This window comes from Falco punctatus (genome assembly GCF_963210335.1).
Source record: "Falco punctatus genome assembly, chromosome: 4".
Classification (NCBI taxonomy): Eukaryota; Metazoa; Chordata; class Aves; order Falconiformes; family Falconidae; genus Falco; species Falco punctatus.
In genome coordinates this window covers 98915055-98932919 of record NC_137583.1, presented here as the reverse complement: position 1 = coordinate 98932919, position 17865 = coordinate 98915055, and the positions used below count along the sequence as shown (strand labels likewise).

The window sequence follows — 17865 nt, the reverse complement described above, 5'->3', positions numbered from 1 at the left end:
GAGAGATGAGGACTTTATGGGTATCTACTTGTTCTGCTCCAGCTGGAACTGGAGCAGTCAGTATCTGACCTACTGCATCTCTACAGGGTTAAGACTGGGTGGTTAAATTCAATATAATCCTGTTCTCAGGACAATAAGTATTTCTAGCTGCTGTAGACACTTATGCAGCTCAACAGAAAGTGGTGTGAAATACCTGGCATAGAGAATGTGTGCTTTTAAAATGAAATTCAGGTCTCCAAAATTATTGTTGAAACAACCCCACCAAGGTATTCTTCATATTTATTATCATTGGCTTCTACATAATTTCTCCTTTTCATCGTCACTAGTGAAAAAGAATCTGTAAGAAAAATTAGGGTATGTTTATACTATGCAAAGCAGTGTCATGTTAAACAACATCACAGTTGTCTTAAGTGAGCATTGTGAAGAGAGATAAAACAAGGTCCAGACGTTTCAGAGCTAATAAAAGCTCTAGCAGCTCAGTGCTCTGCCTGATATCTGGCTTGCAGTTATGTGACCAGCTCACGCAGTCCACACCACAACGCACTGTGTAGTGTAGACATCCTCCTTGAACATCTATTGCAATTTCTGTAAAACCATTTGTAATAATCTTACATTTCTAAGAAGCCATTGTATGAGGCAAGCTGGGACCTGCAGCTTATTGCCTTTTTCATGTGACATTGCAGGACTGAAAGCAATAGAAATAAAGATTAAAATAACAGGTTGAAACATATTTTTGCTTCAAAGGCAGGGAGTATAGTCGAGTGTACAGGCTGGTGTTGTGGATTTAATTTTTTAAAACACTTCACCAATGCCATTGACACTGCAGCTGCAATGGCCTCCAGCTGTTGGAGTGAAAATTGATGCCTTGTGTAAGTGACTATTATAAACAGGACTGATGAATAATATAGCCACTTAGCTGCTCCCTTGTAGAGGAATGAAGGCAGTGGGTTGATTAGCATTGATAATATGCAGCTGTGGCCTTGTTGATTGACATGGATGATGTGCAGCTGTGGCTTGTTCCTGCTAAGTGGTTAAATAGCCCTAAGGAGTGGGGGATAGGTGGCTGTTTGGAGAAGGAGCAGTGTGGTCTGACCTCTGGAGGAAGCAGAAACAGCATGCACAGTAGTCTGAGCAATGGTGAAGCCTGATAGCTTGCTTGTGCTGCAACACTCCCTGAGGAGTGTTTTTACAATTTTATAGCAAGGCAACATTTTTCAAATTTGCAGGTTTTTGGCAGCGGCTGTTCACCCTTTTCTCTTAAGACTGCTTGATCTCCTATAGTATTCCTGAAAAGCTGTAATACTGGCTTGTGCTACAATTATAGCTGGATTGTGTCATTTCCTAGAAACTTTATGTGGAGTTTCAATAAAACCAGGCATACATAACCTGAACATGTGTTCCAGAGAGTATGAAAAAGACTTACAGAGCTGTTTCAGAGGGAGTGCTGAAGTAAGCCTTTAGGAAGAGTAGTCTCTGATGGCTGAAAGAACATAAATGCTTCCTGTTGATTTGGAAGGGGCTGTGTAGATTTTGCTTTTAAATATAGACTGCAAGCCACTGAAAACCTTCAAGCCTGAGCAGAAAGGGCTTTCCCTACAGGGACACAGTGGGTAACAGGGAGATACAATCCACATTTTTTTTCTATACCATCTCTCTCTGAGTTGCTGTCTGTGTTTGAAAAATTACGGGTTTTACCACTCAGGACATCTCTCACAAATCAATGTACAGGCTGCTAGTTCAGCAATTTTGTTTGCAGGTTTAATCTTTTTGTGGGCTACTATGCCTGGTAAAGACATGCTTGGCTTGCAGGATCAAAAATCCTGCCTAAGTCACTTGATTTTCACTGCCTCATGGGAAAAAAAGGGGCAGTTGCTTGGAGAAGGGGCTTGTCTCAGCTCTCAAGAGTGGGACTCCTGTGGGTGGGTGTGACTGTCTGGGAGTACCAGAAGTAATCCATGACCTCTTCTCTCCCTGTCTTGTGATACTGGGACTTCCTTCTGCCTTTTTCAGGGCCTTTATGGAGTCACCAAGCTCCTTTTTGCTTGCTCTATTAGCTTGACCAAGCAAAAAGCAGTTACAGCTGAAACTAGCAGAGCCAACCTGTAAGTGATGGCAAAAGTTTTGGAAACTTAGCAAATGTGGTCCTTTGGGACTGAATCCCTCCCACACAGGAAAGGAAAAAAGACCTACATGTATAGCAAGTAGCCTATGCAGACAGTACTTTCTAAATTAATGTGGAAGAAAAACATCCATCTATTGATAGAGTTTCTAATATTTGAAGTCTCTCAGGAATGAATAAATTGTTTTCATTTTCACTCTTTACACAGAACGGTTGGTCCTAGGAAAGATCACAGAAGAAGTCATCCTTGGAAGACGTACACGCTAGTTTCGTAATCTGTGAGGTAAGCAGCAGTCTTGAGTTTGGCATAATTGGTTTGCTGGATCCATGTGATGGGGAATGAGTGACTCATGACTCACTTCTGATTTGAGAAAGAAAACACAGTTTTGCATACACTGTTTTGAAAGAGTTTTAATTCTTTGTGCCTCGACTCTGGGTGCTTAGATTGAAGACAAGTGGACAATGGTTTTGGGCTGCCTGAGCTCCAGTTGTTCTAACCTTTGAAAATTAGGGACAGTTTCTTTCCAAAATGGTAATGCAAATAATTAGAAGCTACTTCAGAAAGTTTGATTGAGATTAAAATACAGATAAAGAGATTCAAAAGAGAAGAAATATCTCATATTGGACACTTAATTTTAGGCACCTGAGGCTACATTTCAAATCATAGCTAAATAATTATTATGTTATACAGGATACGGCCTGTTAGAAAGGACAGAACCACCTGAAATTCCCTTTTTCAGGACTGTTGGGACTCTGAAGAAATCCAGGGGAAAAGAATGAAGTGTTCATGGGTCTAGGAAGAATGGCCTGTGAGAAATGATCAGGAAAGGATTTCATGAACTCTGGAGAGCTGTCTCAGACTTACATTCTATGGTGTTACTCTTAACATCTCTCCTGTAAGGGTTTAGTGAGCTTTATAAACATTAACCAATCAAAAGAACTGCCTAGCAGATAGAAGCAGAGGAAGCAGTGGGAGAAAAGCCTCCCAAAGTTAGAGAGTTTCCCAGGTGAAGACTGCTTGCCTTATAAAATTAAAAGAGCTGCTTAGGTTCTCCATCTATAAAATTAGAAAGAGCAAGAAGAAAAGAAAAGAGTATATAAACTTCACCAGGCAATTGAAATTCTATAAACAGGGAAGTACCACTTGGTTGTACCAAAGAGAAGAATCAAAAAAGAACAAAAAGTTTCTGCAACAAAACTGTCTTTCTTCAGCTGGGGCTTTCTACAGGCTGTCACAACACTGCCACCGACAGAACTGAAGCAAGGGAACCAAACCATGATGTACTTCTATTACTGCATCAACTGCTGCACATAAGAGAGAACTAGCTTTTTCTGACAATAACACCATTGCCTTAAATTTAGAACATTATGTGGATACTGAAGTCAAGACATGGGGATACACGAAGGGAACTGACATAATTTTCCTAATTTGTTGAAGAGGTCTCTTCCTGTGGAGGAAGGAGAGCTAAAGACAGTTCAGTGTCAGCCAAAATATTGGTTAAATTACCCAGCAGATTACCTAAGTAGAAATGACTGGGCCTCAGCCATTTACCACTAAAACCATAGCAAAGATTAAGTGATGGCCTTGCAGTTTATCTCATATTCTAGGCCTCCCACGTGGAAGGGCAAATGCTGACTACAGTCTCTGTGTCAAAACATCTTTAAGAATTTCAGGCAAAGCAGGACACGAGGAAAGAAGGTGCATACCAACGGAGTTGCTTTCCTATTCCTGTCATGTGCTTCAGCTTGCCTTTTTATGGTGAAATTGGATGTTTTCTGTTGAAAAGGGTACTGAGTCCTGTGCAGTAGAATCCTTGTAATTGTCTTATCCACATTAGTTCTCAGACAATTTGTTGACCCTCAAGCTTACAGGGATGGGCATGTGGCAACTTTGGTTGAGCACAAGGAAGAGCACACAGGAGGACTTTGAAAGTTTGATAGTAGGAAAATAATTCCAGATTCCTTCAAATTTTATGCTGTAGGCTGTAGGAATAATCTTTTCCACCCTTACCTGGTAGTTGGCTAGCTAGCCAGAGGTAGCTAGCTAGAGGTAAGTATTTGGAGAGAGTGCTCTGGGTTTAGCTGGGAGAGTTAATTTTCTTCCTATTAGTACAGTGCTGTGTTTTGGCTATGATGTGAGAACAGTGTTGATAGGACACTAATTTTTTTAGTTATTGCTGGGTGATATTTATACTAAATCAAGGACTTTTTGGTTTCTTGGGCCCTGCCAGCCAGAGGGCTGGAGGAGCATGGGAAATTGGGAGGGGACACAGCCAGGACAGGTGACCCAAGCTAGCCAAAGGGGTATTCCATACCATATGATGTCATGCTGAGCATATAAACTGGGGGAAGAAGGAGGAAGGGGGGGACATTTGGCATTATGGTGTTTGTCTTCCCAAGTAACCATTACGCATGATGGAGCCCTGCTATCCTGGGGATGGCCGAACACCTGCCTGCCCATGGAATGTAGTGAATGAATTCCTTGTTTTACTTTGCTTGTGTGGGCAGCTTTTGCTTTACCTATTAAATTGTTCTTAACTCAGCCCTTGAGCTTTAAATTTCTTTCTGATTCTCCTCCCTGTCCATCTGGGTGGGGGGGAGTGAGCAAGTGGCTGCATGGGGCTTGGTTGACAGCTGGGGTTAAACCATGACAGAGAGTAACCGCCTCCATCTTAAGCTACTCCACCTTAGGCTAGAATGAATCACCATATGAAGGGGGCTCTCATTAGCAACAGAAAGAGCCTGGACAGCCAGTTCAGATAGACAGCTAACCTGTACATTGATAAAACTGAGCTGTAGCCCAATCAGATGCTTCAGGTAACCTGAATGAAAGCTTTGGGGCTTTTAATAATGAGAAACCATTCTTTATTTTGGAAGAAAATCAAGCCAAATATTTCTGATTTGCTGTTCTTCAGGGCTGAGGTCTTCTTTCAGCAGGTAATCCTAATGCTGTTTACATCCTTTGCTGAATAGGAACAGACCTATACTGTAGATCTGTAGACCAGTCCTGCTGATGACCCACCCAGAAGCTGGAACAGATTTACTGGCGCAGTGAGGACTGCAACCTGCTCACACCCATGAAAACTGTATATGCTCCCCATCGTGTCACAGAAGTAAGGCTGCAAAGGCTGTCCTCCTCTTCCTCTGTGTCCTCATACCCATGCAGGTGTTCTAAAGGGGCACTGTGTTTTAGAAGAGGTAGGAAGATACATAAAAGCAAAACACAGTTTCTGTTGATGGCATATGAAAGTTGCATTGTCAGCTGCTCAGGTGTCACAGTACTTCCTCACAGCTTTGGGGCATTTTGCAGAACCTTGGAGAAATAAGACTCAACAACAGAGATGTAAATAAATTGGGAGTTCAACATATTCTTAAGATACTCTGAGTTGCTCACAGGAAGAACTACACGAGGAAATATCAATGCAGTCTGCCCTTCAAGTTAACCTCTTGAGTACACCCATCACAATGCTTCATTCAGTTTGCGGGAGCCATCCTCCCAGCTGAGGGACTGGTTATTCAACATTCTTTTTATTGCACTTCACTAGCATGCAGGACCAGGCCTTATTTAATATACACCATCCAGACCCTTCTTGGACTGCAGAATTTTTCTTTTCCTTCATGACCATGTCTCTAGTTCTGTTAGGGTGATATCTGAGTGTTTCACAGATATTACAGCATTTGTCTTCTCACCACATTTATAAGATGAATCAATACAATTACCTCAGTTTTGCAGTGAGGGTGCTGAAGTGCCAGGATTATGAATAATACTGTCAAGCATCTATTAATTTGAGGAACCTGGTGGGTGAACTGTTATTCTGCAAACCAGAGTATTATGCTGGGGCATGGTTCCCATCTGTTGTAGCTGCTGGTCCTTGTATTTGGTCCTGAAACATGAAGAACACAACCTCAGAGGCCATGGGAAGGTGCTTAATTTATGTGCTAGAAGAAGATACTTAGGAGTAAGTAGGATAAATTCAGGCCTTAGTGTCTAAATCCCTTGATGGAACTTGTGCTAGCCCTGTGACAAGACTGCAGATTTCGGTAGTATTTGTGCATCTCTAAAATGTAAATCTGCCCTGACTTTGCTTCCCATGTATCTGTGGGACTGCCCAGTGAAACTGAATCAGACACAACCAGTCCCAGATAGTCTTCAGTCTTCTCAGAGACTGGCCTCATATTCCTGTGCACCTGTCTGGTAAAGCCTGTTTTATTTCTGAGAAAACTCCACATGGAGACTCCAGCAGCCTGAAGCTAGCGTGGTAGCCATACTATACCAACTAATAGACATGCTGAATCTGACCCTAATCATCTTCCGACAGGTATTTACAGGGTGGAGACACTGTTTCCTTAGTAACTTCAGTAGAGAAGCTATTTGAAAACATTGGGGTTTAGGTAAGTCAGCAAAACCTCCTTTCTTTCAGTCCACAGCAAACTAACCACACCACAGAGTTTGTAATACCACAGGCTGTACATGCTGTTCTCCATCCCCAGCAACTTCTGTACTACGTTGTGGTAAATTTTATTGCATTCTCTCTCTTTTTAAAGGCAGTACTAATTTCTGCCTCATAATGGAAATGGAAGAGCTAGCTTACTGCTTTTTCCACAAGTGAGATATTTTACACCTGCTCTGATAGTTGAATGGTTAGTTGAACAGTTGTGGATAGGCTGTTTGTTCCACTGTGCAAAATGGTATCGGTTTTATTAAGTGTGATGTGAAGACAAGTCCATTTGTATTTGTGAAGCTCTCAGAGAACATTGCAATAGTAGTTTTATGCCAGTATATTTCGCACATGCAAACTAGTTTGCCTTTCTTGGAAGGGATTGTGTAAGTGTTAAGACGAAAGCAAGCCACAAGTAAGTGGTAAAAATAACTTCAACTGAGAAGCCATCTAAACAAGAGAATTCAAAGAAAAGCTGGTATTTCAGCATAAGTTCTACTAAAGTATGCTGGGATAAAGTCCTACAAAAAGCTTTAAGTAAAAAAAAAAGTGTGTTTGCATTGCCTGAAGTGCTCTTGGATTCACCTGAAATCTCAAAACCAAACTATCAGTGGAATGTTTCTTTGGGGAAGTAACATCGTACACTGATGCTCCATTTTACACGACTTCTTCAAGTTGCAATATATTTTCAGTATTAGCACTTGTCCTTGGATAGTGGAGTAGTTTATTATCTGTTACTGTTTTCAACACTGACAAGGGACTATTTTTTATCTTCTAGTTGTTCATATGTTTAATGCATTAAACATTAAATACTTACACAGTGCTCACCATTGACACTTCCAACTTCCTTCCCTCCCCTCATTTAACTGAAAAGACTGGTACGTCCAAGCCCCACAAGCCTGTGGGGTTTTTCCCTGAAATCAGGGAGACTTTCCTGGGATATAGCCTAAAGCTTCCTCTACCAGAGAAAAAAGCCTAGAAAAATTAGGGCCAAAGGCTCTGGACATCAGCCACAACCTGGAAAAGCTGTATCAGAAAGCTGTGACAAGTGAAAACACAATTTATCAGCTAGCTAGAGAATCACTGTGAAGGAGGAGAAAAACAAGCCAACCTATTAGGAACAGACACAGACTACCACCTGACACCAGAGTGCACTGGGATGGATGAGAGAGGACACCTGATTATCTTCTTCAGCTCAAGAGAAATAAGGGAACTGCTGACAGAGAGAGAGAAGTTGGGCATGGAAGTTATTTAAGGGCCACCAGAGTTGCAGCAGACCTCTGAGATTTTCAGATTCTTAAAGAAAGTTGAACTCAGGCAAGCTTCAGAAATTATTGGCATTATGAGGTCATTTCAGCAGAAAATTTTAAACCACAGAAAGTTTTGTATCTCACTTCTGGGTTAATAATGCATTTGGGGTTTGCATTGGATAATGTATTTGGGTTATAATGCATTTCTAATTAAGCAGAGCAAAACCCACACAAGGTATCAGAAAGAAGACTGTGTGAGATGTGTTTCTGTAGCCAAGATTCTAGAATAAGGACTACAGGTAGTTATAGTGTGTGGCCACGAATGAACAATATCAATTTTGACTGATCCAACTTTTCTTCTTTATATCTTTGTGTTAAATAACAGGAGAAGGTAATAAGTAGTTCTTACCTGGATCTTTTTAACACTGATGTTAAGTGCCCTAGGAAAATGTTCTACAAATCCCAGTGACTATTGCATCCTGCCTCACTGAATTCAGTGGTGGATCTCAAATGTGACAGAATCTGGCTTTAAAGTGATTATCATATACAGAGCTCTGAAATCTCAGGCTTTCAGAGTGAGGGTTTCCCCACAGTGGTGCAGTACCTCATAAATTTGCAGTGCCACAACCTAGCCTGTCTACCAAGGTGCTCAATGCCGCCTGGTTGACCTGGTCTGTGGGGCAATTGTAATGCTCACAATTCTGTTATGGGCAAAAAGGAAACACCTTATACATCAATCCAAGTATTTATTGTTAGTATAAATGAACTTTTAACACTCAAATCCAACACTTGTTATTAGTTCAGATCTAGTTATCTCAGAAAAATAAATAAATTTTTAAAAAAGACATTAATACTTCTGGGCAGAAACATCTTAATAACAGCAGATAATAATAATAATAGTTTGTTGTATATACACTTCCTAGTTTATACCCCTTTTCTAAGTGTAATGCTTTCATTCTTGCACTGCTCCTCTGAGTCCGAAGTTAAATGGCTTCAGCCTGTTGGTCCATCATGAAAGAGTCCCTCTGCACCTCATGCTCTGTCCCTACTTCTCAAGGCTTCTGCTGTCATACTGGGACTGTATTTCTCACATTAGAGTCACGTTAGAAAGAATAACTTACTTTTTACTACTAGATGTATAAAAACTGTGGTTGTGCCACACAAAGATAAGCAAAACTAGGACAATTTAAATATACACACCTGCTCAAAAGAACTGCTGTTGCAATAAAGCTTCAGGCAGGTCAAGATGAGTTCAGACACAGCCAGGCTGGCAAGCCTCAGCCTTGAGGCCTTGCACACTTGGTACAAAGACTGTGGCCTAGCAATAGCAATACATCTACTGTATTGCTGTGTGACTGGGCTACAGAAGACACTCAGAAAGCAGTCTCCATTTACAGGGTTACAGAAGTCTCTCCCTTGTTACATCCCCTTGTAACAAGAGGTAATACTCAGTGAATGCTTCAGAAGACAATACTAAGAAGATACAGTAATATATTTCCAGAAATTTTTAAATTTCTGAGCTGGAGATAGTGAGTCTAAAGGAATTCAAGAATATCTCTCACTCAGCAGCCTTCCACACAGGGCAGCTTTGCTCAGCCCCAGATTTTGAGAGCCAACAAACTGACAGGTTGATATGGAGAAGCAAAGAGGTGTGCTGTGAGGAAAGGACTGGGGACAAAGGCACAGACTTAACCTCTAGCATGTTTACAGCAGAAAAAAAATCAAGGTGCTAGAGGCTCCTGAAAGAGAGGAAGTAGTCCTTAGGAGTAGGAAGGCTGTGCTAAGGGAATTGCCCCAGAAGAAAGAAAAAGGGGCAAGGAAATTGAAAGCTCAAGAATATCTTATGGTGTGTTGAAATTTCTGAGTAGGAGAGTGGCTAAAACAGCTCCTGGAATCAAGAGCAGTGCCAAGTCATAACTTCACATTTCCCCCTCCCACTGAGAGATGAGATAACAATTCACTTTACAATTTTATCTTCTTACATACAACTGTTGACATTTTTTTTCCATGATATTTTTAGACACCCTGTGCTGGATTCCCAGCAGTTGGCGGCACTATACGGTTTTGCCACAAATCTCACATCCCAGTCACAGACTCTGAGGCTTCTTCATATCTCCCATGCCCCTACTGTCACAGACTACTGATGTCCCTGTCCATGAACAGCTGGAGAACCTGAGAGACTCTCCAAAAGCCAGTTCTGGGCATGTTTTGGTGCACAAGCTGTAATAAGTGGAGAAAGCTGTTTATATTGCACAGTTACAGGTACATCTGAGCTAGGTCCAGGACCAGCAGCCATATGACCTAGATATATGACATAGAGTCATAGCTCTCAGCTACTATTTAGCCTGAGCAAGCTGAATGCTTTTTTGACTTCACAGATTTGTGTCTCTGGAGCAGTCTCTGTATGTGATACTCTATTTAGTGTGCTGGCACATTTCTTATTTTGAAAGTGACTTTGTTATTTCTTCATGACCCTGAACTGTCCATTGTAGAAACTGCACTGAAAAAAAAGTTATTTGTAGTACCTAAAGCACACTTTTTCTAGCTCATTGCCATCTAGTGTTGTGTGTGACTTGTGATATCAAATAATCTGAAATGTCTTTTGTATATCATACATTTTCCAAATAGTCTAACCTCTTGAGAGTGTGTAGTCCCAGGGCTGCCTGGAACTGCCAGTGACAGGGTTCTGCCTGGAGACCACTGCCCTCAGCATCTAATGGGCAGCAAAGAACAACCAGTAGGAGTGTAAATAAGTTTTTCAGCTCTTTCAAAGCATATGCTCATGTTTTCCCAAATTCACTGAGAAGATTAGCTTCAGTAATTCAGTATTATAAAATGAAGTTAAATGTGGTTTTTTTTCCTGAGCTGTATAATCCTGAAGGATTGCTTGATTTCAACAGGTAGTTTCTATGGGTTGATTCCCACTTTTTCCATACTGCTTAAGCATCTTAAATTAGAGTTCTACCTGTGTTTTTCTGTTTAGTTTTAATCTAGGAGCCTGAGCAGAAGCACCCAAAAAGCCCCTGAATAAATGAAATTCTAGTATTTAGTCAGAAATTAACGTCCAGTTTTCCTCCCTAGAAGTGGAAAAGGCAAGGAAAATAGACCTTTTCTACAGCTTCTTTGGGCTGTCTCCCTTGACCTTCTGTCACTGTTCCCATTGTGAGGGCATAGCCCCTTAGCTAGGTTACAGACCTCTACACCTCCTAGATGATGGGGGCAAATCCAGATGCCAACACAGAACAAACCAGCACTTTACCCTGCTCCCACACCAGATGCAGCTTGTCATTCCTCCATAGGGAAAGAGGGGAGCTTCATGGGGCCAAAGAGGTAGAGAGGAAGAGTGTGCACAGCCTCCAAGTACTTTCCTCAATAAGCAGAATGTCACTTCAAGGAATTTTTCTTCCTATAGAATAATCTCCTATGTTCACTTTTTTAGCCTCCCAGAAGCCCTCATCAAATCAGATTTCTCATGACCCTAGCCTGGGGAGGTGGGCCAAATGTGACTTGCCTCTAATTCAGTCTCATGTCTTCTTAAGGTTGGGCTGTCCCATGGTGAGTCAGTAGGACTGAGGTACATTACAAAAGCTGTGAACTTGGCCACTGCAGGCTGGAAAAAAGCCAGAAGGAATCACCAACAGCACCACATCTTACATGATATTCTTGCTTTTCAAACTCTTCCAGTTCTCCTTTGCATGGCTTCACACACTTTTATTATACTTTATTTATTTTAAAGGTCTGGGAGTTGTTTTTGAGAATGTGCACATTCGGATGTTTTGTTGCACACTGCTAAGTGGTCTTGGACTAGAATAAGGTCTAGATTTTCCTATTGTGGTGTCATAAGCATAATGCTACAAAGGGGCAAGCAAACATGAAACAAGAAAGTGGAGAAATTTGAAACGTGTTAGATGAAAATAGCTAGAAAGTTCAATTAGATTCAGACACATTTTAGAACTAGCTAGGGAAATGTTAGCTGGCAATCTGATATCAATGGTAGGTGTTACATCTTGGTCCTTCCAGGGATATTAATTGCTTTAGTTGTGCAACATCTGATTAGGAGATCTGTTCTAGGAATAGCAATAATTTCCATATACCATCCTCGTCAGAATAGCAATCAACTTTCAACTAATTTAATGGAACAAGATTGGGCTAGATATTTTGGCATGTATATTCACATGTCCTGGTTCCAGCTGGGATAGAGTTCATTTTCTTCTTAGTAGCTGGTGCAGTGCTGTGTTTTGGATTTGGTGTGAAAATAATGTTGATAATTAATGTTTTTAGACGTTACTGGGTAATGTTTATACTAAGTCAAGGAATTTTCAGTTTCTCATGACCTGCCAGCAAGAAGACTGGAGGGGCACAAGAAACTGGAGGGGACACAGCCAGGACAACTGACCTGAACTAGCCAAAGGGATATTCCATACCATAGAATGTCACGCTCAGTAACTGGGGAGAGTTGGCCAGGGCCTGCTGATTGCTGCTCAGGGACTGGCTGGGCATTGGTCAGGAGGTGGTAAGCAACTGTATTGTGCATCACTTGTTTTCTCCCTTCCCTTCGGATTTTGTTCTTCTGTCCTTCTTCCTCCCTTTCATTATAATTGTTATAAATATTATTATTGGTTTTATTTTATTTCAATTACTAAATTGTTCTTACCTCAACCCTTGAGTTTTCCATTCCCTTCTGATTCTTCTCCCCATTCCTCTGTGGAGGGAGCGAGCGAGTGGCTGCATGGTACTTAGTGACTGGCTGGGGTTAAACCATGACATCATGTTACCACACACAGCAGCAGAAAATCCAGGTGACATCAAACTTGAATGCTCCTTTGTGCTTTTGCAGTGGTATTTGCAGCGGACAACATCTCAGCACAGGAAAACTAGCTGATCTGGTTATGAGTAGATTGCAAAATTCTTTTACCAATTTTACTTTGTTTCAGAATCCTTGAAACTGCAGAAATAGTGCATCTGCTACCTGTTTTATTCCAAAGAGAATATTAAGTCTGCAGAAGAAAGCAGATTGTTGTTGACAAGTTTCTACCTTAAAAAAAAGTATAATGGAAAAAATGGCAGCACCTGCTCCTTAATAGTATCCTACAAGTGTAGTGCTGTTATCCAGAACTGTTACAGTGCATACAAGTGCAAAAATTTTTGAACATTGCTTACATATATAATCATACCTCTGTAGATTCTTCCTATCACATATCAGAGTAGCATAAAATCCTGTGGATTTACTACATTAAAAATAGAATTTCACATTCAGAGAAGAGGCACAATACTTCTGAGAGCTCTGCTGTGTATGAGTACTTGGGGTGATGCTGGCTATGTTTGTGTCTCTATTCTGGTAGTTCATACAAGGGGCAAAATAGCTACTTGTATTACTGCTTTTTGCAGCCACATTAGACTGAGAGCCTTCTGAAGGAAAAGTGTCCTAAGAATCTGCAATCTTAACCTGTGAGAGATCGACTGTGCTTGAGCAGAGGACAAGGCGTTTGGATCTACGCTTCTGGATTCTTAAATACCAATCTTTCAAACACAGCATTGGAAGACAAGGAGGAGGAAGAAACTCTGAAGTGAGTCCAACAAAACCTACTTTTTTACTTCTTTGGCTAATGCCTCACACATTTGGGTGAAATTCTGCTATTATGCACATACGCAGCACGATTCAGTGGGAGCTGGACAAAAAAAAAATAGAAACCAAAGAGTTTGGCCCTTGTAACCCAGAGAGACTCCTGAATTTTGTCATGGTATTGGAAAGGATTGTGCATGGCTGGGACATATCTGGTGCATATCACTTTGAATGACATAGCAACCTGAAAACGGGCATAATCTTTGAAAACTTGCAGTGCTTTTGACCATCTTGTCTTTTTGAAATTTGAAAATCAGCAAGGCACATAAGCAATTACTCAAATAATAGGAATTTAGGGACCTTATGTCTTATTTGTTCTGATTGACAAGATTGCAGATATGATCCAAATCTGTGTCTTAAAACCAGAAAGTCCTTGAATACTATCTTTACCGAAAAGCAGTCTCTGTTTGGTTTTGGTCTTTTTTACACAACTCTTGACAGTTGTGTAACACAAAGTGATCAGGGCAAATTCTTTGCTGTTTCACACATGCCCAATTTCAGTAAGAAAAAACTCTGAAAAAAAAGCTGCCAGGAATGAAATAGTTATTCCCTGAAATCTAGAGGCCTAAAAAAGTGCAGGGGCCTCTCCATAGACACTTTATATCCTTGAAGGCCTAAGCCCCATGCAGTCTGGATTAGACTGGGGGGCCCCTCTTTGATCAGTCAGTTGCATCTCTTCCTTGCAGCCAGGAAACTTGGCTCCTGACTGTCAGGTTTTCTGCTTTCTAAGCTGCAGTGATGCAGCTCATTGGGAAAGTGTCAGTGTGTGAGAGCTGGCTGGAAAACATTTCCATCTTTCCTTCTTCTCAAAATGCCAATTAAAAACCCAAACCAACCAACGAAAAAAAAAAAAGTGTATATATATGTATATAACACTTCTGTGTCTTCTCCCTTCCATTTTCATCTGAAACATTACAGGTAAGATGATGGTGAATGTTATTGAACATCTTAAACAGAAATACTTCTATGCAAACTCCAAAAGTCTGACCACAGGGGCAAGATAACTGCCCTGAGATGCTGACTCATGTTTCTTTCCAATTGTTAAAATGCCAGTGCAGTATAAAAAACCCCACAAAAATACACAAACAGAGGGGTTTGTTTCTAAATACCTAGAAGTCTTCTCAGAAGTAAACCAGTATGATAATGGAGCTGCAGGGCATTTCTTATCCATTGAGGAGTAAAACCTAGAAATCTTAATTACTCTATCACAAATGAAAAAAGTATTTTCTATACTATGAGGCTTTTTTTGGTACTGAGGTTAGAAACGTATTTGAAATGTTTAGGAAATAAACAAAAAAAAAGCAATTATATTTTCAGAAGGAAAGGTAGAACTAAGAAAACAAAAGATTTTTTATTGCCCTGGAAAATACAATCTTTTACAATATCCAGCCTGTGTTTTTCCTGGTTTCAGGTACTCTCTTGTTTAATTTAAAATTTTGTTTACAGTAATATTACCTCAACATAAATGTTATTTTTTCACGGTGAATTTTTATTGGGGTTTCAAGAATAAATCTTTTGCAACAGGAGAGTGGAGGCAAGACTTACTTTGCTGAAGAGCTCCAGGGTGCCTCTCAATTCCATCAGATGTATTTTGCATGATATTGCCTCAAAAATCTGTAAAAACATCCTTTTCTTATCCTAATCTAGGCTTGTGAGTCATTAGAAAGACTTTCAGAAGCCAAGACAAAAAGGTGCAGTTAATATGTTTATTCAAAGAAAACATTTCTAAAATGGCAGAAAATAATGACGTATGGAAGAAGAAACAGAGCCTATGTGCTACATGCTGTTTTGTGGTTACATTTAGCAGAGAGAGCTAGGAGCACAGAGCTGGAGGTCCCAAGCCTTCAGCAGTGAAGCAGACTACCAAGCTGCTTTGATGATGACATATTCAAGTGTATGGGCCTCTACAAGTGACCAGTATAGGGGGCACCTGGAGATGTTGTTCTGCTATTTTTGAAGGCATGCTTTGGGTGGCGGCAGCTCCAGGGACCCCATGGCTGTGCCCCTGGGAATGCCCCACAGCAAAGCAACAGGGCCCTGAGCTGAGGAGCCTCTTTATCCGGGAGCTGAAGTGAAGTGGGAATGGTGGCAGTGGCTGAGATTATTCCCTCTTTGCAGTGTGAAGTAATCATGCCTGTCCTCTTCCCTGCTTCCTGGAGGGTTGCCCCATGCCTGTCCCAGGGATGTAGTGATTCATGTATGGACAGCTTCCACAAGGGAGAGCATATCTGGGTGAGGTGTAAGCAATGCTTTCATCAAAGGCGAAAATAAGTACTAGAGGAAGCACCCTGGTTGCTGAAATTTATTAAAAGAACTCTAAAACTTAATTAAAAATCGTTGTGTGGCAAGCTTGAAAGGTCACCATTTACAAATGCACCAGTGCTCTTTCTCAGCAAACTCATGTTGCTACTTTCATGTCATAGTTCACAGCATATCCTGAAAGGAGATACAGGTATACCAGTTTTCCCAGGAGGATGCTGCAGGTGGTACAACCTCCAGTGCCATGTCAGACCTTAGGCCAATGACTCACACCAGAAGGCAGGTCAAGTGGGCTTACAGGACCCTTGTGCTGTCAGAGCAGCCAGAGAGCTGGGTGGGCACTGAAAATGACTGACACCTGGCACCTCCGACAGGGCTGGAGAGGACGCGGACGCAGGACTGCAGTAGTCCTTTAAGATGGGCCTTGAATGTCACCCCAGCAAAGGCGTAGATCACGGGGTTCAGGCAGCAGTGGATGAAGGAGATGGTTTCCGTCAGCTGCAGGGCCAGGGCTATCTGGTAGTTTGCCTTGCAGTCATTGATGATGTGCAGGCTCTGCAGAGAGTCTAGGAACAGCGCGATGTGGAAGGGAGTCCAGAAGAGGAAGAAAACGATGACAATTATGAAAATCATTTTGACCACCTTGATCTTGTTCCGATTTTTGCATTTTTGCAGGTTTTTCAGTATCTGGGCATAGCAGCAAATGAGGATGCTAAGGGGAATCAAGAGACCTAAGATATTGGCTGCAAACTGAGAGGCTACCTTCCAGGTGTTGTTGTCTGGGGGGTATGTGGTGACACAGTGGACAGACTGCTCAATTTCCAGCTGCTGGTTGAACATTACGTTGGGTACAGAAGCCAAGCCAGCTACCAGCCACAGGATTAAACTTGTAATTATGCCACGAGAGGCTGTACGTATTCTCATGGCATTGACAACATGGACAATTGCTATATACCTGTCTATGCTCATGAGGGTTATAAAGAAAATACTGCTATAAAACCCCGTATAATAAATGCCAGCCATTGTCTTGCACATAGCATTGCCAAAAACCCACTGGTCTGAAGCATAGCGGGCTTGGAAAGGGAGAGGCACAACAAAGAGGAGATCGGAGGCTGCGAGGTTCAGCAGGCAGATGTCGGTCATCGTTGTCAGCCTTTTCCTGGTCAGGAGAACCCAAAGGACCAAGGAATTTCCCAGAAGACAGAAGACAAACACAAGGCAGTAAAGAATGGGCAGAAAGAGGTACTTAAACCTGCGAAAGCTATTTCCTTCATTGCATGGAGCAGTGTTTTCATCATATCCGTAGTCATACTCTGTTGTGCCAAGGAACTGGCTTGTGGGATTCATCTGATACCTGTGCAGGAAAAAGCAAGGAATAAATGGCTGGCTGGGCACAGGACTCCCAGGGGTCTTTGCCTCTCTCTGTGCTGCATTGAGCCTGTGGTCAGCCTCCAGGCAGAGAAGGACTGCAGAATGCAGTCTCAGTCTTACTGGCTGGACAAGAGTAGCTGTACCACCCCGAAAACTTTACCTGCAGCCTGCCAGTCATTCCTATATATGCATAAGTATGAGCACTGGGATTCTCTCAAGTTTCCCTGAAACTACCACAGCGCCAGCAAGTTAGCCCCTCATCATTATAGTGACAGGGAAAAATTCATGCTCTGAATTATAATGGTGCAAAATGGTACAAAACCTACATCTGATCTTAGAATCTGGATTTTCTTGTGCTCCCTGGGGCGGGGAAGCTTTTTGCCTGTAGCGTAAGAACCCTTATAAAGTGTGTTGACTGAAGAAGCCATCACCCAGCAGCATAGCCACATTTTTAGCTGGGCTGATCCGAGCTAGATGCTGTCATGGAGTGCAGAGGTATGTAAGCTAGCTTTCCATGGGTGAGTGCAGGATTGCATACAGAAAACCTCGGCAGCAGCAAGGAGTTAGCAGGGTTACACAGCAGCATTGCAGTGCTGAGCTCTGGGCTGCTGCTGCAAGGCTGCCACTTACCTCCAGGTTAGCTGGTGAACAGCTTGGCTGTGCCTGTTGCTAAAACACAGCAATTTATTGCTCCTGCCTGTTCTGCTGAACTTCAGTTTTCTAGTTTAGAGAAACCCAAAACAATCTAGGGTGTTTCCCTTCTGTCATTTCAGAATGAATTTCAGAATCGCTTTGAAGACAGCT

At 41.8% G+C, this 17865-nt stretch overlaps 1 protein-coding gene and 1 long non-coding RNA gene across 13 annotated transcripts in view; one reads left to right on the top strand and one right to left on the bottom strand.

The window, feature by feature from the left end:
* The window catches only part of LOC308063826, a 44449-nt gene extending 27944 nt beyond the window's left edge, over positions 1-16505 (top strand). For 2 of the 7 annotated variants that reach the window (XR_013928084.1, XR_013928086.1), the window contains exons 2-3: positions 2328-13375; positions 16366-16505. This is a non-coding gene — a long non-coding RNA (uncharacterized lncRNA). Of the gene's footprint in view, positions 1-67; positions 13376-16365 lie in introns of those variants that run through there. The other 5 variants (XR_013928087.1, XR_013928085.1, XR_013928088.1 and 2 more) reach the window with 5 other exon arrangements.
* Positions 15124-17865, bottom strand: part of LOC308063810 (C-C chemokine receptor type 8-like) — a 28655-nt gene continuing 25913 nt past the window's right edge. For all 6 annotated transcript variants that reach the window (XM_080387293.1, XM_080387294.1, XM_080387290.1 and 3 more), the window contains one exon: positions 15124-17044. In XM_080387293.1, the coding sequence (XP_080243419.1) occupies positions 15985-17037 (1053 nt within the window). In that variant the 5' untranslated portion in view covers positions 17038-17044 and the 3' untranslated portion in view covers positions 15124-15984. The remainder of the gene's footprint in view (positions 17045-17865) is intronic.